General features: G+C 49.5%; 1 protein-coding gene across 13 annotated transcripts in view; it reads right to left on the bottom strand.

Moving 5' to 3' along the window:
* Nucleotides 1-24,526, bottom strand: part of FMNL2 (formin like 2) — a 152,851-nt gene that overhangs the window by 68,473 nt on the left and 59,852 nt on the right. For all 13 annotated transcript variants that reach the window (XM_055717466.1, XM_055717469.1, XM_055717465.1 and 10 more), the window contains exon 2: nucleotides 3,445-3,528. In XM_055717466.1, the coding sequence (XP_055573441.1) occupies nucleotides 3,445-3,528 (84 nt within the window). The remainder of the gene's footprint in view (nucleotides 1-3,444; nucleotides 3,529-24,526) is intronic.

Here is a 24,526-nt window from a genome sequence, read left to right as displayed (position 1 = left end):
CCTTAACCTCACACCACCACATTTCTGTGTTGGGGCTCCTGCTCCACGACAATGCTGACAAGCAGTGTGCCCAGGCAGCCTTCTCCTCCCAGGGCAACCACCCGGCTCTTCAGCAGAGCTGGGTTTCACCCAGAGCACCAGGGGGCTCGGAGACCAGCACAGCACAACCTTCTCATCTGGGGCTGTGTACCCGGCGGGGCCCGTATCTGCACACTCCTTAGTCACAAGTTGAAATAAACCCTAAAGCGGAAAGCAGTGCCCTGCCAACACCCCCCACATGGCCTAGCTTTAGGTAAAATTACCCCCAACATGGGCACAGAGGGGCCCGAGCCCCCTGGAAGCAAAGCTGAGGGGTGGCACAGGACCCCCAGCTGGGACGCTGCTGGAGAAACCCACCGCCATCCCAGTGAGCTCCATGCTGGCCACCAGCCTGCTGGAGAAACCCACCGCCATCCCGGTGAGCTCCATGCTGGCCACCAGCCTGCTGAAGAAACCCACCGCCATCCCGGTGAGCTCCATGCTGGCCACCAGCCTGCTGAAGAAACCCACCGCCATCCCGGTGAGCTCCATGCTGGCCACCAGCCTGCTGAAGAAACCCACCGCCATCCCAGTGAGCTCCACGCTGGCCACCAGCCTGCTGGAGAAACCCACCGCCATCCCGGTGAGCTCCACGCTGGCCACCAGCCTCCACCAACAGCTGGCACCTGCCTCCGCTTGGTGATCCATTGGGAAAGGGAGAGTTCTACAAACACCTCAGCACTGGTATTTTGGAGGTAAAGCACGCAACTTTCACCTTAGGCCTCTGGATTAGTTATTCCCCCCACACACACCTCCAGTGTCTCCAAAGGTGAGGACACCCTGATGCCCCTGCCACAATTTGCCATTAGAGGGCAATGAAGAACTTTGTAAGATGTCCCCAAGCTCTTCCCTCCACCCATGCCCCCTTCGTAAAGCCTCATGGCACACAGCTGGACAGAGAGGCCTAGAGCACACCAAAAGGGTGGCTCGCCATGCCATAAAATGGTATCGTCTTCCCTGCCTGGATCCTGCCCAACGCTCACCCTCCAGATGACCACCGTTCGGCCATCTACAGGATGGGCAACAGGCTTTCCGGCTTTGCTCTTCTCCTCCTCCTCCTCGTACACCAAGCCAGAGAGGTAGGGAGCAAGATTTCAGGCCACCAGCAGCAACGCCTAGATGACTTGCAAGGTTTATAGACAAAGGAGCAGAAAATACCATGAGGGATGAGTCCTCCACAACCAGCCCAGCAACCCTTACAATGATTCACTACACCATCCACAATCCTGCTTATGGCAGATTATTTATTATTATTATTATTAATGTTCTTGTTGTTACTATTATTACCATCGTCATCATGAGACTGATAGCTCTCCACTTCTGTTAATCCCACTTCTGCAAAAGTGAGAGTTCCTTTCGGGGCCTTAACTCTTTCCACTAATGTTCTCAAAATATTTCACAGACAAGCAGCCAGGATCTGCTTTACAGACTACTTAGAAAATACCATTTAAGAGCAACCTCTGGACACTTCTTCCTCTCAGACAAAAGTTGAAAACCAGCACAGAAGGGTAAGAGCTAACTTCCTCAGGCTGTTACATTAATTTATATTTTCAGTCCTTCACTAAGCAAAAATGGGTGAAAACAGTGTAATGGGTGACACCAATAGAAAACAGCAGTCATAATTTGCATCCACACTAAAAACATACCTTCGGTACAAAATCTATTCCTGGAAGTACCTTCAACCATACACCATAATTATGCGGACAGGTATCGATATTTCACACCCCGTATGAATATTACGGTGCTTTCACAGACACTTGCTTCAGGTTGATCTAATTCAGAGAGGCTGGGCAAGCACCCACCAGGGATGCCAGGGCAGCTGCCACAGACACACAGCCCCTTACTGCCCAAGCATCCCCCCTCGGATGGCGGGACCCCGGAAGGGTGGCACACTGTCACCTCCCGTCCCTCTGGCATCCTCGCAGTGCTGGGCTCCGCAGTGCTGCACTGCTGCTCTGCCTACCGTCTCCAAGCGATGGGAAGCAGACTCATCCCAACCCGGGGGTGGACGCAGTGTTGTGCAAGGAGCTATTAAGATCCATGATTACTCCAGATTGCAAATTTCCTTCCCTGCATTTCCATCTGCTCATCCCTCCTATCTCACTGCAGAGTTCAGGAGTGAATCAGCAGCAGCTGCACGTTGCAAAGGGTGGATCAGCTCTGCAGCGGGAGTCTGCACATCGAGGCAGTGTTCAAAGTGCTTCTGCCTGCCCTGCTGCCAACTCGGTGCAAAGACAGCATGCGGGCTCCAGCACACAGCTCACACTTACACGTGCCTGCTCGGAGTGTGCATGCTCTAAGCAAACATCCATGAAACAGATCACTTACCATAGATTAAGCAATTTGTTCAGTGTCTCACTAAACTGAAACTTTAAATAGCTCAATGCTTTACATTCTCTGCACAGAAGAGTCGTGGAAAAAAAACAAGTAAGTCTTTATTCAGCTTTACTTCAAGGTAGATGGATTTTACCATAGGCTCCACCCACTGTAATAGCTAAATAGGAAAAGTCCCACAAATCTATTTATCAGGATGCTCCTGACTTCACAGCATGACTGCACCTTCTGCCAAACTCTCATCCTGGTACCACTGTGTTTACATTTCAAGGGAACATCCTACTTTCTCAGTCCTGGATCAATTACTTTCCTTAGCGATTACTTTTGAAGTTTATGGCAGAACCTGATTTCGCTGTTGGCTCCCAAATGCACATCATACCTTTTGCATGCTTCACTTTCTCTAAATAATGCCATTTCTGTTCATTTGTCACAGCAGAGCCAACCTGTCAATTGTTCTATATTGCTGCCAAGTCTGCATGCCGCAGCAGAGCTCATACACAAAAGATGCCCCAGCATCTGGTGCTGCTTAATCTGAGGTTGTTGTTCAGCCTCTGGACACAAAGAGGAGTTCAGGCTGCAGAATCATTCGCCTCTCCCTGAAGGCGACAGCTACCACCAACTGTGACAAGGGCTCATGATGTGGAAAGCCACTGGATTGAGACCATTTGTTCATGTTACATAGGTCAAGACAGACCAAACTCAAACCACTTGCTGAGAGGTGACTGAAGCTCAGTCTCTTTGAGCCTGTGCTGGGCAAAATAAGCAGCATTCACCACACAGAGGAAACGGGCACATGGGTGATGGTAACATCAGAGTGGAAATAAGTATCGCTCTGTGGCAAAAAAGGGGGTTTTGCAAGGTTTCTGTAAGTTGTTACCAATAACGGAGCATAAGACCAAAGACATGAGTGTCTGAAACTATTCAAATGCTCGTCCTCTGCAAGGTCCCTTTCCAAGCCCAGGGACAGTGCTGATGAAACCCAGTTGGTGCTCTCAAGGAGATGTCTGCCGAAAGCCCTCCGGACCTCCCTACCTGGTCACAGATGAGCTCCCACTTCTTCTCATTGTCATATTGCCGCAGCAGCCGGGCTTTGTCAGGCGGCAAGTTCATCGCATTCTGCGGAGAAAGAAAAAACAAACGTGAGGGACCACAGCGGGCTCAGGCTCCGGCGGAGTCAGGCATGAGCAAACCAAGGCAACGCGGCTGTGGTTGCTTTAATTGTTTTATGTGAATTCCTGTTGACAGGGTTATTCAGAAACATTCCTTTTAACAGTTGCTTTTGGCCCCCAAAGCACCAGTGAATCACACGGCACTGATGGGCAGGGCTCGGTGCTGGGCCATGCTGGGATGCAGGAGGAGGTGAGCGACTGGAGCTCAGGAGCAGCCACCTCCATCCAGAGGAGAGGACGGAAGACGGGGCTTCCCCATGCTGCCACAGCGTGGGAGCCACCGTCCAGCCCAGACGTGATGCACCACGTCCCCTCTTCCCTTTGCCTGCCCCCACCTGAGCACACTCGTAAGGGAAACACATACACACGCTGGGGACTACAGAAAGCCAGTTCTCTCCAAACACAACCCTGAAATGCCATTTCATATTATTTCAGCAGCAGGACACTATTCGGGTTTTTAAATATCACCCCATGCGACCTTATCTGGGTACCACAGATCCCGGAGGTAGGATTGCTGCTGCCCACTTGCACATGCAAACAGCACAATCCCAAGACTGTGAATGACAACCTGCAGTAACGAGTCAGAAGGCAGGGGAGAGGCAGCAATTAGACGATGCCTATCGTTCGCTGGCTCCTTTGATGTCAGTTGAGATATCTTTCCATGGGCAGTTGCCTGGGGTAGGGCAGCACAGGCTGGCTACTCGCTCCCTCGGCAGTGTTCCCAGGAGCCGTGTCTCTAAATGCATGGCATAACTGTCGTGCTTACACTCCTGGAGAACCCAGGAACGCCAAGAGCTTCACAAACACCAAGCCTGGAGAGCCTCCCTATCACCCCTGCAAGGGTGAAGTGGCTGAATGAAAAACCTGCTGAGCACCTCTTGGTCTCCAGCACCTCTTGGGCCCTCCGGCCCGCATTCCCAGAGCAGCCCCAGTTATTCCCAGTTAACCCTTCAGGACCGCAGGCCTCCAGCAGCCCATCCCAGACTGCTGCCGGGATGGGAGCAAAGCGCCGGCCGGTCCCTGCAGCACTGCACCCCGCAGCGGGCCAGGCTGGTGCCGCGCACACCTCCTGTGCCAGCAGGCACTACCCTTCCACGCTTAGTTTTAAAAAAGCTGCGGGAGGCACAGAAAGAGGCCAGAACAAAGGCTGCTAAATAAGCCTGCAGTGAAGCAGTAATCAATAAATTAGTGTTTAGGAACCGAAACTCTGCTCTAGAAGCACACGTCTTCACACGCTCTGCAACAGGCAGTTTTACAGATTTAGGTTGCCCTGGGGATCCTCAGGAACACTCCTGGACCCATGCTCTGCTACAGCTGGACTCACACAGCCCTCCTCTTCCTTGCACAAACGGAAGAGTAGGGATGCAGACAGCCCAAGCTGCCACAGACCCCAACAAGAGCATCTGTTACGATCAGCCCAGCCTGCTGCCACCTGAGACTGCTCACCCTGAACAGCACGCTATAAAATCAAAATGCAAGTCCCCAGGCAGGGACCACAGGAGCCAAGGGCAACCCCTGTGCCAGGGATGGCGTGTGTGGCACTGACGGGCACCACAACAACCAGGCGAGCTTTGGGGGATGGGGGACTCCGAAGGCGAGCCAAGAGGTTGAGAGACAGCGGCTGGCCACCAGCAGCAAAGCTTTCCAGCAGTTTCTGTGGCTGAGCGCTACATCCCCATCGCAAAGACAAGACTTTCCCCGCTCATATTCCAGCAGTTGGGTATAACGCAGGACCACCTTCCCCCACACCTCCCCAGGCCTTTCACGTCCCAGCTGCCTGGCTAACTGGCAGGCTAGGCTCCCAGCCCAGCCCTGGGAGCAGGCAGCTGTGGGGCTGGGGCTGCTCCAGCTGCAGCCACCTACCTTCCCCCCCATGCCCGGAGGGAGCAGCCCCGCATGACGCTTGCCACAGGGGTCCCCCTCACCTGAGGGCATCCCCGGGGCACTGGCACAATGCAGCTACCACCAAAAGCACTGGAGCACAGGCAGGAACAGCGATGCATGCCCCGAACACTGTCCTTCCACATTGTTGGTGTGACAGCAAACGTCTCTCCTTACCAGGAATACCGCAGACCCCCGAGGGACCCCTCTGGTGCAGCTGTACCTCCTGGTCCGTGCATGCCCACCGAGGGAGGCGAGGACAGCACGGGTCTCCAGCCGATCTCACTGTCTGCATGTCGCAGATGTATTTGCTATCATTCCACAAGACCTCATTCCCTCCATCCCAGCTGACGAGCGCCACCCGCTCCTGGGGATCCCCTCCACCACCCTACTGCTGTGATGACTGCTCTTCCTAAAGCTTGTTTTCCATCAGATAACAAACGCTCTTCCTTTTGCTCATCTGTGCTGTCATGCTGACAGTATTTATAGGCTTTGATTGTATCTGGGCTTGGTTCTCCTCTCAGTCTCTCACCATATGCCTTATCAGTTTTACTCCTCATTTTAATGTACTTCTTGGTATTTTTCCTGGGGCTTCTTCAAGCACCATTCCTTACCTCTGAGAATGCAAACATATTTCATAGCTACGCTAAATCTCAGCTGTAGGAAGAGCTTCACTGTTTACCTGCAATACACCCCTTGTCAAGCTCTAATCTCCTTACAGCTAATCAGCTTACCCAACCAGGCTGGCGCTCAGACAAGAAACCTGCCTGGAAACCTTTGCAGAATTCAGTCATGGCAAGAGTTCAGTATGGATGAAAGCCTGAAACAGGGAAAACAAGACCCAGGCAGCAGGTTCCACTGATCTTGTTTCGAAATGAATTAAATCTGATCTCATTCCAAAATGTGAACTCCTCCACTCCACGACGGTTTGCTGCACACAACCATTTCATGTATTTCAACAATTTCTGCAATCCACTTTGGATGCCCCCTGCCCTGGTCCAACAGGTAAAATTATTTATGAATACATTGTGTGCAACCAGGTTCAAATGCCTGCATGTAAGCAGCGGATGATTTGTACCTACTCACTTCTCAGTAAGAGATCTAAAGCACTTTTGAAACCTGCTTGTGCTCAAGCCCATTACCATGCTATGGACAGGACCCGCCACGGAGGGTCCACCCCAGCACCCCCTCTAGTCCTTCCTTCATCTCTTCTGGAAAGAACTGCGAAGGAAACTACTGCTTCTGCTGCCCCACTGGCCTCATCTCTCACGCGGTAAGAAGGGAATGCACTTGGACCAGGAGGGAATGCACTTGGACCAGGGCTTTTCACGCTGGCAGAGTCAGTTTGACATTAACTTTAATGTTTTATACATAAATCAGTTTGAATGGCTTTCTTAGCAACCGGATCAAATTGCACTAGTTTACTGGAAACTACTGCAAGGCGTTCTCACTCACAACTGAGGCTCTCCGCTCAACGTGCAGGCTTATTTCTGCACCACACACACCTTTGTCCCCATCTATGAGACATCTGCTGAATCAGATCTCCTGAGCGTGGAGACTGTTTGCAAGGGGCAGGCAGCCATACACGGGGGAATGGCTTTAAGCTGACAGGGCAGATGTAGATCAGATGTTAGAAAAAATTCTCCCCCGTGAGGGTGGCGAGGCGGTGGGCCAGGCTGCCCAGAGCAGCTGTGGGTGCCCCATCCCTGGCAGTGCTCCAGGCCAGGCTGGATGGGGCTGGGAGCAGCCTGGGCTGGGGGGGGTCCCTGCCCGGGGCAGGGCTGGGAACTGGGTGGGCTTTAAGGTCCCTTCCAGCCCAAATCGTCCTGTGAGTCTGTGATCCCCCGGAGCTCCCTGTCCTTTGGCTCAGATCTCCTGCAGCCTCGAGGCCGGTGTCCCAGGACACCAGCCCCCACTCAGCAAACACCTTCATCAGGGCTGTACCAAATAACCCTTGTTTCTTTGTACAACATAACACAGGTGTAAATCATCCCTTCTCTAAAACCTGGACTAATGCTGTTCTTCAGTTGGTCTTACCCTTAACCATTCCCTGCTGGAAAACTACGTGTTATTTTTACTGAAATGGGAAGTAATATATTTTCTTTATATTTATGCATGGCACTATACCAATTGGCTTTCTGAAATCCAAGTGTACTATATCTAATTGCACAACCTTTAGCTGTTGCATCAGCAGCTATGGCAAAGGCGGCTACTGAATTGGCTGGCTTGACCCTACCAGTTGCAACAGTTTTGAGTCTAATCATAACCAACCAGAAGCACGAGCAGTCTGCATTTCTTGTTCTCTGTGAATCAGTGAAATGACTCACAAATGCCTCCTGGCCACTTCCAGCTCTTAACAGCTATGGGCTTCACACATACCGCTGTTATTTAGTGAACTACAGGTCTACGACCTGCAATTTCTCTTTCCATCTTTACCCTTATTAAGAGTTCATGCTTTGAAGGGCTTTGATAGCATAACTATCCCACTCCTGATACGATCTAAATCCCTGCTGTTGCCAGAAGGGATGGCCTCACTCTCTCCTCTCCCCCTGTGTCCCCAGCCAGGCTGTCCCTTACTGTCCCCTGTGTCACCACCAGCACTTACACAGCTGGAGGCCCTCTGCCAGCAGCACAGACTTCACCCAGCTCAGGAAGAGCTGCACCTTTACACTGCGTACTCACCTTCCAGTAGGGTCCCATCCCAGGCCGTGAAAGACCAAATTTCTTTTAGTGGCAACAGCAATTGAAGCAGCCCCACTGTCTTGTGCCCCTCTGCATCCCCACCCTGGCTGGCCCCATGCACATGCCTGTATGGCTTGTACTGAATGCGATCGAGCTTAAAATAATCATTTCTGGTCAAGTTATTTTTAATTCAAGTCAGTGTCATGAGTCTGACAAACTGCACAGTGGCACGAACCGAGAAGCTGCTGGGGCCGTGCCATGGCTCCCGTGCTGGACCGTGCAGTAGCCATGGCACAACTTCCCTGCGTCTGGGGTTTTGCCTGTTGCACCTCATCACTACCCCAGGTCACAGAGACCTGTGTAAAACACCGATGCCCACTGGTCCTGGCTGAGCATCTGTGCCCAGGTGAGCTCTGCAGCTTTGCTCCACTCCTCCCCGCGCCAGATTCACAGACTTAGGAAATGAGTCCTACCTTCCTCACCAGACCCCAGATTTCCATTACATCACACTGCTTCTAGGGCTGAAGAGAGGAAAAAAAAAAAAAAAAAAACCAACAAACCTCTGGCACATCATTCTGCCTCGATGTCTGCAAGGCAGTAGGAAATTGGTGTGCACTGCCACTTTACAGCCTCCGAGTGAGGTTTCCGACTCCTCAGAAACACCTACAAACACAAATCTGGAGCACTGCACTCAAAAGTAACTGCAGCTAGATCCTACCCAGCATTGTGCTGTCTGTGAGGGCTGGTTTCCAATCATATTTTGGCTCCAAAAACACATAACTTCTCTTTTTCCCCACAAATTCCTAAGTTATTCATGTCTACTGCTACGTGCCAAATAATATAGGTAAGGTTTCCATTCCGTTTGCTCTGGGTTGGCATTACAAACCTAGAACTTAAATTAATCACAGTAGCAGATGGAAAACTGGGGGAAATACTAGCAGACCTACAAAATATTAAATTGCTTAAGAGTTAAAAATAAAACCAACAGCGCATCAAGGAAATATATGTATTTTTAACCTATGAAACAAAGCCCAGCTCCATCCAAACTGGCAGCCCCGACCGTCTCCGAAGCACAGGGCCAGATGACTCGGTAACAGCGCTGTGTACCAGGACACGTCGAAGTTCGGCCTCAGCCCGAGGAGATGATTTCACCCATCTCAGTGTGACAGCGAGAGCAGCGGTACAGCACAGGGCAGGAAAACGCTCTCTCTTTCCCCACAGCAGCGTTATCTCCTGGCCATGAGCAGGCGGAGGAAAGCAGGGCTGGTGCAGGATCTCAGCTTGGCACCCCCAGCAGCGGCTGGAAGGACGGTGTTCCTGCTCAGAGCCCAGCCGCTCCCCAGCTCAGGGTACAGCAGCGGGCTGCACTTTGCTGCCCTGGTAAAGCCAAAGAAATTTTGTACCACAAACTGTAACCAGCTGGCTTGTCCGTTGTAACCTTCTTACCTCTGTCCCCCAGAATTTTCCATAGAAAAACAGTTTTCAAATTAGATTCTGAGTCAACGGAGCACCTGAATTCACTACGGAAACTGCATAGCCCCCCTTTCCACTTCTTGGTACTAAAGCCTGGTTTTGTAGACAGCTTTGCAAGAGTCTGGCACCATCGCCATGGTGCTTGGCTTCGCCCTTGGCCCTGGGGGATCCGCATGTCGTCACCTTCCACAGAAAAAGGTCACCAACTCAGCCCATGGAGCTGCCGGTGGCCACAGGTGGTGACCCCAGGCCTCGGACGCAGAGCGCTCCCGCAGCACCACGTATTATCAGCAATATCGAGAGAAAATGCTAACATGGTAGCCCATGCACCGCAGAGGGATAAAGCACCCAACCGGCTGAGTTCATTCACATTACAGAAATACCAGCACATCCAGCAGCATTTGTGCTCCACTAACAGAAGGACCAGTCTGTAACTACAGGGCTGAGCTGCAAACCAGATCGCACTGGGACCAGCACCACACGCTAGGTGCTGGGGGTGGGACGACTGGGCTGGATTTTTTCTAACTTATTCCTTGATTTAATGAGAATTAAAAGGCTCCATGTTTTGGAAAACAAATATAGCAGCAAGTTGACTGACTCAAAAGCAAAAGCATTCCTAATTAATAGCATTAGGCTGTTGCTCTTTCTTATTAATCTTATCATCTGTAAGCCTACACGCCTTTTATTTATGAATCATGACATTAATGTGCTAGCAACAAACACAACGGAGTCCTCCTGATCCATTTGTTCCCATGAACAGCCCTGCATGCCTTCATAAGAACTGGAGCACGTGGACCCCTAAAATATGAGACACTTCCACCAGCCCACTCCTACCCACCGGACGGCAATGGAACAAGCCAGCCCTGTGTCGCTCCAGGCGCTGGTACAGCAGCGGAGCCCAGCCTGGCAAGGCAAGGCGAGCCAGCCGGTGCTGTGAACTTCAGAGCTGGAGGAAGGCAAAATTCGGCAGCCCTTTCAGCGAAGAATTAAACTTCCCACTTTCATAATGACACTATTAACTTTAAACGAAATAAAGTCATCCCAAGAAAACCTTATCTCCAGAGTTGCAGGGAAGGGTGCAGGTTAATACCCACTCCTCTATGAGATGTAGCAGAGCATCTTATATTCCTGAGACCTAATTCCCAGCTCACTTTCTCCTCCCGCCCTTCCTCTGATTGAGGTTATTCCTGACTTGTGTTACTACCAGAGAGACAGAAAAACAAACCCGGGTAGCTTTTGGCTTCACAACAGCACTGATGAAAAAGATCAGGGCTTTAATACATTTAGAATATTCTTGGCCCTTGTAAATTAGATTCAGATTTACATACCGACATCAAAGCTCTGCTTGTTACTCCAGCAATTGCAGACTTCAAGGACCCCCTATCCCCACCTGGAATTTCGTAATCTGAGCTTATTCTCCAGCCCATCAGTTAAACTTCTCAACTCCTCACAACATTTCATAACAGCCATGTCTACTGCATTTTGCCCCCAGCTCTCCTGGTTTTATCTCCGCCGTCTCCACCATGATAAGCTGCAATCTTAATTTTTTCTGCGTTGCAGCCAGTGCTGTTATAAGGCACAGCCTGAACTATTTTAAACTTTTATTAACATCTAGTGAGCTCTTACAAAGTAGATCCAAAATTGGTTCATAAGTCAAATCCATACCTCCCACCTTTGTAAAACTGAGACAGAGCAGCCCCCTTCCCTGGCTAGAGCAAGCCTGAGAACGGAACACCAGCTCCTGAACGGATCCAGGTTTACTTCTTGGCACTGTGAGGTGCCTACATCTTCCCAAAAACCAGGATCCAAAAGTAACCAAATTCCAAAAATAATAAAAAGAGAATGGAAAGCAACATAATAGGCAGTTCAGCTCTGTTCATGTGTATTCATAAAGACACTGACATTGTCACCCCTCGTCAGATACAATTTCAGAGTTTGTAAAGTATTCCCTCGCATTTCCTAAATTAAGTCAGCGTGAAAAGAAAACAGTTTATAAAGTTACAAAGAGACATCTTCTTTACTGAACAGAGCATGCACAGGCAGCAGCGCAAGCCAGGGGCTTGTACTCATCCCGTACAGCCTGCGCTATGACGGATGACTCGCTCCTACTCAGCTCTTGTCCTCTGCTGGGATCACCAACCCCAAGGAGACAGTGGCTGCTTGATGTTGACTCAGGGCCACAAAGCCGTCATGAGTGAGGCCTCCTTACTCATCCCATCACCTAAGTTATTTCTGACTTGAGGTCTACTAAAGATCCAACATCTAAAGCCTTGGTACAGCATTCCTCATCTCAAAACCCTTCCCTGGTGAAACACACACCGACCAGATCACTCCGCTGCAGTGCAGGAGCTCGGTGGCTATCAGGTCTGTTTGGCCTGGGGGAAAACCAGACCCTGGCCCCAAATTCACCCGACCTGCCATCGCTGGAGAAGGTCAGCTCACAGCACTGCCCAGGAGGAGACCCCCTCGTCCCATCCCTCGCCCTGCCCCTAACTCTGACCCTTAAGAAAAAATTCTATTGCTAACTTCAGTAGCTGCCTACTAAAACAACCATCAGTATTTTTGTACAGTATTAAAATTTAATTCCAGGACCTGGCCCATAAAACAGCCCTTAATATTCTTCTACAATATTAAAATTTAACTTTTTGCAATTTTCTGTGCTACTTAACTTTTGAGTCCTGCTATGGTGTGTTTATTTAGGAAAGCTAGAGGCAAGTGAAGCAATCTCAAAGTTCGTTGACTTTATGAGCAATTCAAGCTAGGCTAAAATTAAATGTACTTATTGTTCTAATCCTCCTTCTTCTTTTCTGTTTTTTTTTATTAAACTGGTCTTTGATCTAAAAATACCAATGCTTTCACTGCACAAGTCCCTTCTCCTCCTAAACACGCCCTGGCTCCGCAGGGAGAGCACCACGAAGAGCAGGATGAGGCTCGCCAGGGTGACCCACAGAGGGCTGCAGCGTCCCCACTCCGAGGACACGGTGCAGGGGGTCATCATGGCCTGGGGCTGTGGTGGGGACACTTGCACAGAGCTCATCCTCAGAAACACGACTGGGAAAAAACATAGGAAATTCTTTAACTCCATGATTCCCCATGTACACCTTGGTGGGCCTGAGAAGGTCATCCAGCAACGTCCACTTCACACATCGAAGGGAAAAGCTGGGATCCAGAAAACTACTGTGAGTACCTGCGGTTCCCCAGCAGATGAGGAAGGACTAAACCATCCAGAAATCCAGCAGCAGGGAAGGGTAAATACTTCTTGGGAGGTCAGTCACCTCCTGAGTGTTTACAGACAACGGGTCCCGCGAGCAGCAGTTCTGCTGGCAGCACATCAGCCCTGAATCCTGATGGAGCGCGGCCAGGAGATGCTCCCAGAGCGAGCCGGGTGTCCCTGCCCCACGCAGCAGCGGTGGACGACATCCATGTGCAAGTGTGACACTCAGATGCCAAGAGGCTTGTTTCTTGTTTCGATGCCTGTGTTTTACCATCACTGTGGTTCTCCAGGATATCCTGAGCCCCTCCACGTCTGGCCGCACGCAGCTTCCACGCGGCGCCTTTCACTTTGCTTCTCTGATTTCTTTTATCGGCATTGACATTTGCATATTCAAAACAAATTAGCATTTAACTTCAAAGCTCTTCACAGAGATTAATCCCCACGCTAAAAATACTAGCCTGGGTGTTGTACAAACACAGACACAGAGACTGCTGCACACGAAGCTGCAGGTGCAAGCTGGAGTCCCAGCATTTCCCCCTGTCACTGTGGGTTCATCCCCCTGTGAACACGGCCACAGTCGTGTCCTGGGTCACAAACCCCTTTTAGGTGGAAGCACACAGCCAGCAGGGTCTAACTGGGCAGTCACGATGCCTCTGACGCTGCTCCTGAAACTTCATCTAGGAAATTTCTCCAAGGTTTTGGTGGCCGAGGACGAGTGCTGCTGCCACAGAGCTGTTTGTTCCTTTAAAAAAATTCAGACTTGGCCTAATGTGTTTCACATTTTGGAAAAGCTGAAACCTCATTAATTCACCACTGAAAAATAGTTTCATGCTACAAAAGCTTCAAAGCCCAACTCACCGCTGACTCACCCAGCCTGGAAGATTGCTCCAAGCAAGCCCCGGGGCTTTATTAAATCATTCAAAGGCACTCAATACTGATAAGGCAAACCACAAAATCCAAAATTAAAGTAGTTTCAGTGAAATGTCTGAGAAAGTGTCTTCTCAAGAACCAAAATAAATACGCCAAAGGCTGTGCTTGGACTTGCACAGATTGTGGTCAGCCTGCGTGATCCCAGTCACCTGGGGCGAGAAGTGTACTCGCCACGGGGCAGGCGACCACAGCACCCGGTGCTCACCCTGGCTCTGGGTGTTGCAGGACAGGGAGATGGTGGAAGACAAGGGTTTCCATTCTTTTATAAATAAAATCTATAAAATTATAAAATAAAATTCCAGTTTTATATAAAAACCTTTTTCAATCTTGCGCTGGCACACAGCAGTACAGAGGGATGAAGTCTAAGCATCCCGACAATTATCCCAAACGGGCTGATAGGTTGTGGCTGTTCTCTTAAACTTTTATGCAGATCTCTGAAAAAAAAGCTTTACTGTAAATTAGAGGATCCCACCCCCTTGTGACATTGCTCACTACAAACCCTACGGAAATAAGAGCAAACGTTGCAGAGCTACCTGTGTAACCATACTGCTGTTCATCAACCACTCTGTTGAAAAGAAAAATTAAAATTAAGGGTAGCAGCACCTATCATCGGCTGCCAAAACCCATCTGCCATCTGTGAATGCAAGATGACTACAGAATCTCAGCTGCAAAGAACAGCTGGTTCAAAGGCCACATTCTTTCCAAAGGTGCAAACCTCCCCGGCAAGTTGAAGTGGTGCTGCGTAACGGCCCCTTGATTTCCAGAGGCGGAGGGTCAGCCCCAGGCACCCTGCAGCGGGCTCACTCCTAGAGCCCCGCGACGGGGGAGGGGACGGAGGCTCCCAGGGACCCTGCAGTGCATCTCCACCAGCCTCCCACCGGCCCCAGCCCTGCGCCCCTGTCCCAGGGAAAGCCTGGGTGGCGAGGGGATGCCTTGGGCAGGAGCCAGCCGTGATGACCCAATCAACGCATCAATGATGTGAGAAGGATGCTACCCTTACACATCCTGAACATTCCGGAGCACCATTTTATGACGTCCCAGAGGATGGAAGAAGTGATGTGCAGCGGGCTGGTGGAACGCAGTACCTCTGACCTCCCCTCCCGTGCGGAGCACTCCTGACTTCCCCACCACCTAAAGCGATGGCGTGTCACAGCAGTCTGCAAAGGCAACCTCACTGGGTAACAAAACCCCAGCTCAACGTCATCTGGCTGCCATTTTAAAAGCAGCGGATGATCACAAATTATCCTACATGCACTTCTTTGATAGAAAAAAAAAAGTCTTTTCCCACCATAAATATATGGGTCATGTACATAGGGTTCAAAGGGCAGCAATAAGCCACTTCAGCAGCGACAGAGGGATAAATCCTTTATCCAGAAACCACGGGAAACAAAAAAAGGAGCAATTGTGCCCGCACTCAGCTGCACCCCAGTCCAGCGCTTATCACCCTGGTCGTGCACACACGTACAAGCGGGAAACTTCCCCGGTGAAAGCCAGGGCAAGCAGCAATCCTGCTTTTTCAGCAGAGACGAGCGAAATGGCAAAGCCCACACTGTCCAGCTTGGTACCGCTGTCCCCACACCTCCAAGGGCAAGGTGCTGCCCAGAAACTCTTCAACTTAGTGCTGTACCTGTGCTAAAGGTGTTCGGCAAAAATAGACTCTGACATCACTGAAGCTTCCTCCCCACAAAAATACGGTGAAAGAAGTGCTTTGGAATTAGACAACAAAAATAAGAAAAAGCGGGGGTTGTGTTATCATGTACACTTTCTTTTTCCTCTCCTGCCCTTGTGTTATCGCTCTGCCAAAGGCCTATATAGGAAGGAAAACATAGCTATTTCTTTCAGGAATCCGTAAGAATGTTTCTAAAACACAGAAGAACTTGTATTTTTCACACTAGTGTACATTAGACAAAAAAAGAAAGCACTCCCTTTCTCAACCTACCATTTTAAGAACACATATCACATTGAAGAGCGTAATTGTGCTGCTAGATTTGTGTGGTAGCACAACTAAAAAAGCTTGAATTCAGTGAAAGCTTGAACAGCTTCAGATATATGAACGCACCCTTTCCCCTATATGCATACACATATGGATGTAAATATATGTAATTTATTCAGAGCAAGTTTCTTATGCAAATGCATACTGATAATTTAACTATTCTATTTTAAAGTACCCACAGAAAAAACCCTAACAACCAGACAGCAAAATCCAAACACCATCAACACACAAACATATGCATAAAAGCTTCCCAAAAGCAGAATAAAACAGTAATGCATACGGTGGGCACAAAAATACAGGAAATTCCACTTAAAACATGAGAACAGACTATTTCACACGGCAGGTGGGTGGGTGGCCGGTTGCTCCGGCGGGGTGATGAACCCAGCTGCCTCCATCTCCTTCGCTTCCCCATCACCTGCGGGATGTGCACCAGCGCTGCATCCCTCGCACAGGCGAGCGCACAGGCACCCGTACGTGCAATAGTGAGGCTGCTGGTCTGTCCCAGCCCACCCTTCTGCCCCTGCTTAGGTTGATGCACATCTAAAACGGACCATGAATAAAAAGTAAAAGCATGTAAAACCCTCAGGGCGACTGTGTTTTAGTCCTAGGACGGGGAGGAAACAGTGCAGGCTGGCAGCTTCCCTGATTTATGTTGGTCTAGAAACAAAATCTTCATTTGAATAATATTAAGGGCTGGATAAACCAAGAAAAATAAATGAACTCAGGGATAAAAAGCCTGGAGCCCATCCCGGTCCCAGGTTTTATGTCTCCAACGGATGTCAGCACGAGCCCTCCTTGCAAAACCATGTCTCAGACAAAACTCCTCTGCTTCTGAAGCAGACGTGAACTCACTGATCAGGTGCTCAGAGTTCACTTCAGCAGCAGCTGCCTTCAGTACCTATTTTTAATTTCCCCTGCACACAGCTGAGCTCCCTTCTCTGCCCAACAGTCCTCCCATATCGCCAGCAAGCCCAGGTCTCTGCGGCTTGCTTCACCCTCCCCAGAAGGATGTAGATAAGTGATAAGCACTTTTTAAAAATGGCAAATAATTTATGTCTCTTTTCTGCACTCAAGTACCTGATGAACAGTGCAAGGAATTTATCTGAAAGTTTGTTACACGTAAAAATGTAAACACAAGAAAAGGCACTCATACGCCAAGCTTCAACCCCAAGTGCGTTTTTAACAGCAGGTTATAAACTTTGGTTTATACTGGAAATATTTACAGGTCTAACTACTGCAGGCACCACCACAGCCCGACAGAAGAGTGTATGGGAAGCCAAAGTAAACCACAGACGTGTGACTTTCTAGCCATAATGAGAAATACTTCATACAGCAAGACTGCTTTGTCTTTTACTCCATTATAACTGACCCCCAAGGCTCCCTTACATTACGTCTGCCTGGGTTGACAATAAGAGTCAGTAAAAACATACGACACACAAGCACGCACATATACACATGTATATCATATGAATAATTTTAAGTGCCTAAAAGTTATGCATCTTCAAACTATCAGCCCTGATATTTGCTGGTTCACCAGTCACATTTTTATGTAACCTTCTTGAAGTATTTTTTTCATTGCCTTTCAGCGTTCAAGTATTAGGCTCCAAGTATTTGCCAAGTATGAGGCATCAGGATCTGACTCAACGATCATGCGTGGCTGCTGAGCAAACACCTCTGTCTTTGCTCCCTTTGTTCCCTTCCTAGAAAACCCGTCCTTGATGGGCACCGGCTGCCCTTGCTGTGTCCTAATTTTGAACGTGTCTCGCCTGGGTAGCCCTTGCCGGCAAGCTCCCCCTCCCTCCTCCTCATCCTCCCTGCTCCAGACATTTTACAGCACTACAGATGTCAAACTGAACAATACATTAGTGTTTACGCAGCACACGCCCTGCCAGACAACTTGGCATGAAATATAAATGAAGAGTGGCTGCAAGCGGGGAAATGGTCTCAAGTGCTGCACAGAGGTTTGCCGAAACGCCAACATGCTGTGCACGGCTCCTTGCACGAGGGCACACACGACGCTGTCCTGAACGCAACCACAACAGTGCATGTATGTTGCAAAAACACTGCCCTGCCTCTCACAGAACCAGAATTCACTATTGCAACCCGGTCCCGGTACACGGTACTTTGTCCTAAACCAACCAAAGTTGCATTGGGAGTTCAGACATTTATGTTTGTCTAGAAACAAAATCTTCATTATGTCAGTCTCCATCATTTTTCACTACAAGTATTTATTGCCACACTAATAGCTCCCGTAGCAGGCAAGCAGAGCAACCCAAGATGCTACAAAGCCACCAGCTCTTTGCTTAAGTAAATGAATTTTTACAAGCACAAACTTTCCTCAGTCGTCCCGCACGGGTTTTAATCCCGAAGCCTCAGGATGCTCTTCTCAATATAAGCAGCATCAAGGACAAAGTGTGGACACAGCTGACTCCCCTCATCCCAGCAGTTCTCCTCCCCAAAATGTGGGATTAAAGAACCACAGTCTGGCATGCTGGCTGGCCGTGCCACGCTGAGAGGGTCACAGCCTCATGGAAACCCCGCTGAGCTCCCAGGCATGGGACGAAACCCTACTTGGAAAAGCTCCACTTCGGGGAAACACACATTGGTTATTCTTTAAGCACTTTTACTGTGGCCATCCCGAAACCGGTCCTAAAGGTAGATGTTAGACCGATAAATGCTTGAACTCTCCCGTAACAGTTTCTGCTCAGTTACTTTTTCCAAATAAAGCCCTAACTGCATTTTCTGGGCTCCTGCTTATGATCAGCATGCTGAAGTTCCCAGTGCGCGCCAGTCACTGACACCTCATAGACCTCAGTTTTCCTTGCATGGTTTCTAATTCACGTCTAATAAACTTTCACAGTAAGTCAGTGACTCATCTACAATAAACATTACCTAACACCACGCTCAGACAGGAACCGAATAAAGTGTTGTTAATTCAGAGACTTGTGCACTGAAGTTATCTTGCTTTAAACATGTATGTTGGAAAATGATGAGGCAATTCCGGATGCTATTTTATTCTCTGTAAGGAGATTAATACCAAATTTCTGGAAACTTCCCATCTGTACCAGCCATGCACAGGTACCTACATACAGAAATACAGGCTTAATTCTTTATACATGCCATGTACAAACAGCTAAAACCACTTTGTGTATTCAAACAGGGCTTAACTCTGTGCAGGTGCTGCACGCAAATTAAATCCAACGGCACACCTGCTGCAATGGATATTATTCTTTTATTATTTTCTGTTCTTAGCTTCACTCCTTACTGCAGGACAAAAGCTATCCTCTGATTCCTCATGGATAGGATGAGCCAGGACACAAGGAGAATACTCACTGCCCAAAGGGCTTACTCCAATGTGCCAGCTGGTGGATTTCCCTCTAGCTCCTGTCATGCTCCCAGGGTCATCTTTATTACTGATTCCCACAGGATTTCTAACCTCATGATAACACATGTACTACAATGGCCTTTGTTTATCCACAAATATGTTTCTGATTTAATCTTTTCATCTTAGAGGTACTTCACCTGCTCACCCTCCAAGATATCCACCTCATGATTTTCCTGGTGTTCGAAGACTGTAAACAGACAAAACTTGTATTTCATCAAAAATCCCTTTGATGAATGTTTATAGATTATAGAGCAACCGGAAACATGACAGAGCATTACACAGCCACGCCGCACACCTACATCTCCTGCCTGGAGCACACCAAGGATGCTGGCTGTCCAGGACAGGATTCAATGGCCTCAATACCGATGTCCCTTTGACGATGCCTTCCAGGGCCATCCTGCAGTTCCCAGGGCACCAGCACACGGTGGGCAGGTTGGAAACAGGATTTGTGCGCTGGTGGAGCAGGAGCTGGACGCCAAGCAGATTACCCACAGCGCTTAAAAAGACTCCCTCACTGTCAAAGAGATGGAGAAAATCCACGGGTGTTCACAAAACTCAGGCCACATTGATATCAGAAGAACACACACACATTTTATCACTGTCTAGCTTATGCTTTGGAAGCTGCCTGCTACTTGATCATAAACGTCTCTCTCTAAGTTAACCAGAATATTTTCCATTTACTCGGGAAGATGCTGTAAAGCCCAGGCTTTAACCCTGACCAGGGGCACACAGGTCAGTGGTCCTGCTCCAGCGCAGGAGCACAAGGAGCAGCCCGGCTGGCACAAACCCTCGGTGCGGAGCTCAGCGAAGGCAGCACCTACCACCCCAGCCATGATCCAAACCAACCGCCTTCCCCTCATGAGGATGGAGCTGCAGGTGACCTTTGTCTGGGCTGCCTACAGCACATGGCAACGTCAACCAGCTCCCAACGTCACCTGGAAAGGTTCTCCCCCTGCAAGCTCCCGGCAAGCACTACAGCTCTGCTCCTCTGGCTCTCAGCTCCAGCAAGGTGACAGCATCACTCCACACCAGCTGAAAATCTGACCTGCTGCCCTGTAAGCCCTACATGCTTGGTCATTGTCCTGAAAAATTAAATCAGGTAACAGCGAGCAGGAGGCTGTTGCACAACCATCCAGACAGGATGTCCTGGGAGAACCAGACCAGGTTTCCTGGGAGATACTCTCAGGCAAATGGCAAATACCTCACCCCTGTGAAAGAAAGCTCAGGGCACACAGCCCTCCCATGTCCCTCCTGAAATTCTCTTTTTATGACCTTGACACTGTAAATATCAACAAAAGAAGAAGGGGGGGGAAATGAAAAAGAAAAAAAAAAAAAGAGGCTAAGCTATCTAATGCCTTTCCAGAAAGCTCTGCTGCTCTTTAAGAGCTCCAAATTAAGCGGTAATGCTCTTTTGATTAAGCCCCATTAACAAGAGAAGGCCGTTTGCTGAGGTTTTTAGATGTCTCTAAACCCAAGGACAGGAAAGGAAGGAGGAGGGCGAGGAGCTGATCTGTGCCTGCTCCTCAGCCCATGGAGAGGGCAGCTGCCTCCCGACCACTTGCTCTCTCACTTAAGTGCCAACCCGCTAGGCTGGCTCAGCAAACGGCTGGAAAAACAGCAGCACTGCCTGTTTCCTTTATAGCAGGCTTTGGATTTACAAAGCAGCGACCACACCGACATGTGGACCCTAACAACTGCAACAGGGCACAGAAGGAGCTGCCAGGGCAGTGCAAAGCAACATGCCTGCGGGGTTTTATTGCTGCACGTGGGCACAGCTAGCATCTTCAGCTTGACAGCTTAACATCCAGAATCAGACCTCCTCGTTAGGACAGGACATTCATTCAGCCATGCCCCTCATCAGAGAGCGGTTACAGACCTGCACGTCATGCAAATAGGCTTCAATGTTACTGCCAAGGTTACCTGCATCACTGAACTTTGCAAAAGGGGCTTGGAGAAGGGGGTCTGCAAGTTCTCTCCAGCCCATAGGTATGTGCTGCCCATGCAACACACACCCAAGCACACAGACTCAGCCAAAATCATTACTTCTAGGAAAAAGAAAAAAAAAAAAACAAAACCCACAACAAAATACTTCCCATCTTTTTAGCAGATCTCACCAGCTTCTGTGCAGCATGAACACAGCTGCCATCATTATGCGGCAGTAGCTCACTTCAAACAAGTCACACAAACCCAGGATGATGCCTCTCCTGCCTTTATCTCCAACACAGAGCCAGCGTTTCCTCCCTAAATCATCCCTTAAAATCAGTTATGCAGCACAGCGCCGCCAGGATGAGATCCACCAGCAGAGACCTCAAGCCAGCCTAGCTGTCACCATTTAACAGCCCAGTTCTTACTGGGAGCAGTAAACAAGCCTCCAGGCACTCCATAAGAGATTAAACACTGCACTCCACATGAGGAGGCTGTATGAGTTTGTGTCCATCGGCCTGTGAATCTGGCTACTGAATGGAGAGTCCCAGTTTTTAAAATAGCTGAAGCAGATTTCCTAACTTTCACTGGAATACTGGCAGGGAGCAGGGACGGTACTGTCCCATGGCAACCAGAGCAGCACAGCTCAGCGGCACCCCTGTGCCACCACAGCCAGCCCAGCGCAGAAATGGGAAACTTACCCTGCTCTTCCTTGGCCTCCTTAAGGCAGAGTTGCTGTCCTTAATTGCTAACTATAAACTGACTCTTAATTACTTAAGAGTGAGAGCGTCAGGATGGTTACGGAGGAGGAAGCTGGATGCGGTTACGTTTCAGTCTTCGACTACATAACCAAGGACCTTGACTTGCAGATCCCAGGCAGAAGGAGCAGGGCGGGCTGGCAGCAGAATCAGTAAACAGAACAGATTTGAACTTAAAAATACCGAAAGATAAATCGCTATTTTCAGCTGTTTCTCCAAGGAGTCTCTTTTCCAGTAACATTTTACCCACTGTTGCATGCTGCATAATTCCTTCACCTGGAGGCGCATTTATTTATGACCTGCACAGCCTGCTACACACCCCAAGTGGCACCTAGGTGCAAGGGCACCATCATACACGGCGCACACGGCTGGAAGTCTTTTTTTTTTTAATGTCTAAGTCATTTGGGCACACACCACAGTCAGAGCTCTTCAGAAGTGCTGAAATGAAGATATCTTTGTTAAATCGAGCTCCGGCTTTCCTCGGCTTCCCACGCCGGGAGCTCAGACGGTCCCTGGGATGGTAATTAGGTTAAACAGCTCACAGGCTCATGCCAAAGCAGAGCATGGCACTGAATGAAAATGAGCCTGCATGCGAGCAAAAGCTCTCAGCCAGCATATGATTGGGATGACCAGCAGAATTAATCTCCATACCAGTACCAACAATGACAGGAACCAGCCCCCAACATGGCGTTGGGACAAGAAGCAGTGGGTACAGGCTGAAATACCTCAAATTCCACTTAAACATTAAAACAACAACAACAAAAACCCCTTTTATACAGTAAGTACGCTCCAACGCTGGCACAGGCTGCCCAGAGAGGTTGTGCAGCCGCCATCCTCAGAGGCCAGCGGGACCCAGCCCTGTGCAACCCACCTTGCACCAGGGCTGGGACCACCTCAGCACATCACTGGCTCACATGAACCACCACGGGAAAATTCACAGGATCTGCTGGCGCTGGGAGAAGCAGGACCAACCCCACAGCAAAGCACATTTTCTCTGACAGACAGACCCAGAGGAAGTTTCATGTTCCAGATCACAAACAGCCCTTGCCCTTAGCTGGAGTTGGCAAGGAAAACTATATTCTTCCCAGCAATCATACATCCTTATCATACTCACGCTTCATTATCCTTATCTGCCAAAACTTGAAGATGGTATCAGCCAGGTCCCTACTACGTACTTCCACGGTTGATGATGCCTCAGGGAAGAAATGTCAAAAAAAAGTCAAATTCACATGTCTGAGTTCAGATATACTTGCTTTATAGAGCGTACTGGAAAGCAGCCGGGTCAGCTCCCTTTCCAAGCCTCGGCACAGGTCCCACCACCAACAAAAGCTCGTGGCCCACGATGGAGACGATCCTTGCCTGGGAGCCGTACGCTTCCTGGAGCTGCTGTGCTTCCACTGGGGTGGCATGTCAGCCCCAGTGCTTGAATACTACACTGGCCCGTGACTTCTGCAGCTCTTAAAAATAAATGATGGTGTCTAGAAGCCTTGTCTGAAATGTTTCTATGGGATCTGAATTTTGGGGCCCATGCAATGTCACAGGGCATGCACCCAGAGAGCTTTGGGAAATCTCGCCCTGGTGCTTCCCTTCTCCTCAGCCTCCCCCATGCTCCTCACCTGCCCTTCCAGCTCTTTGGGAACCTCTTAAGGGATGGCCAGAATGACTTGCAGGTTAATCCTTGCAGCACAAAGTCACAGGAAAAGAGCGAGCACCAGAAACAAATGCAGAGCCACGGGTCTGGCCGGCACCCTCCAGCCCATGCTGCCGCTGATTTGGAGCAGGGTGCCAGCATCCCACAGGACTGGGGAAGTGATGGCACAGCCATCATAACAAATACAAATGCAATCACGGATGGTGACGGCTCTCTTGGATGGTGTTTCTGTACGATAGAGAGCCCATGACGAGGTGGCACCACCAGCCCTTTGCCAGGTCCCAGCCGGCAGGGTGCCACCAGCAGCCCCATCCCCAATCGGAGATGGCTGAGCATCAGCCAGCCACAAGCTTTCAGAAGGCTCCAGCTCCTCAGCCACCTTCGGGAGCGTCTTCTCAGCCCTAATGGGCACCAGAGATTACTGGGAGACTGTAAATCCCAGTATTACCAAGGTTGCAACCAATTGCTCCTAATAACGGCCCTTCGGAACATATGCTCAGCCTTCTGTCATTAAGCACGAAGTAAGCTTTGAAAGCAGATGAAGCAGAAGAGTACCAGCAGCAGTCCCACAAACAGGATTTTCACACTCCCAGTGTGAAACAGCCCGTTTGATCAGAGGCGCTGGCGTTCCTGCACCGCAGTATGCCACAGCATCGTCGGGACATCCACAGGACATCTGCATCCTCCCACCTCTGCCACAAAAAGTACACAATAGGCACAGAAAGACTGGGGTGAAAGTTTCCAAAAACTTACCGACTTAAAATTAAGCACCTAAATTCAGGTTTTAGTGGCCTAAACTTTCGGAGGCATGACAGGACAGGTAATTAATGACTGTCTTGCTGCACTGACTGTGGACAGAGGTATGGAGAGCTGAGACAAAATACCTGAGTTTAAAACTAAAGAGAAGTGAGACAAATCCCATCCTAATGTTTAATCAACCAAGTTACCAAAAATAACATCAGCAAAGAATGAAGCTGAGGCCAACACATTGGGGAAATGACTACAAAAGGAACCTCAGCTTTTCTGATCGTGCGGTCTCCTGCCTATTCACTGCG

This window comes from Falco cherrug, chromosome 8 (genome assembly GCF_023634085.1).
Source record: "Falco cherrug isolate bFalChe1 chromosome 8, bFalChe1.pri, whole genome shotgun sequence".
NCBI classification, from domain to species: domain Eukaryota; kingdom Metazoa; phylum Chordata; class Aves; order Falconiformes; family Falconidae; genus Falco; species Falco cherrug.
This window is presented reverse-complemented; position numbering and strand designations above follow the sequence as displayed.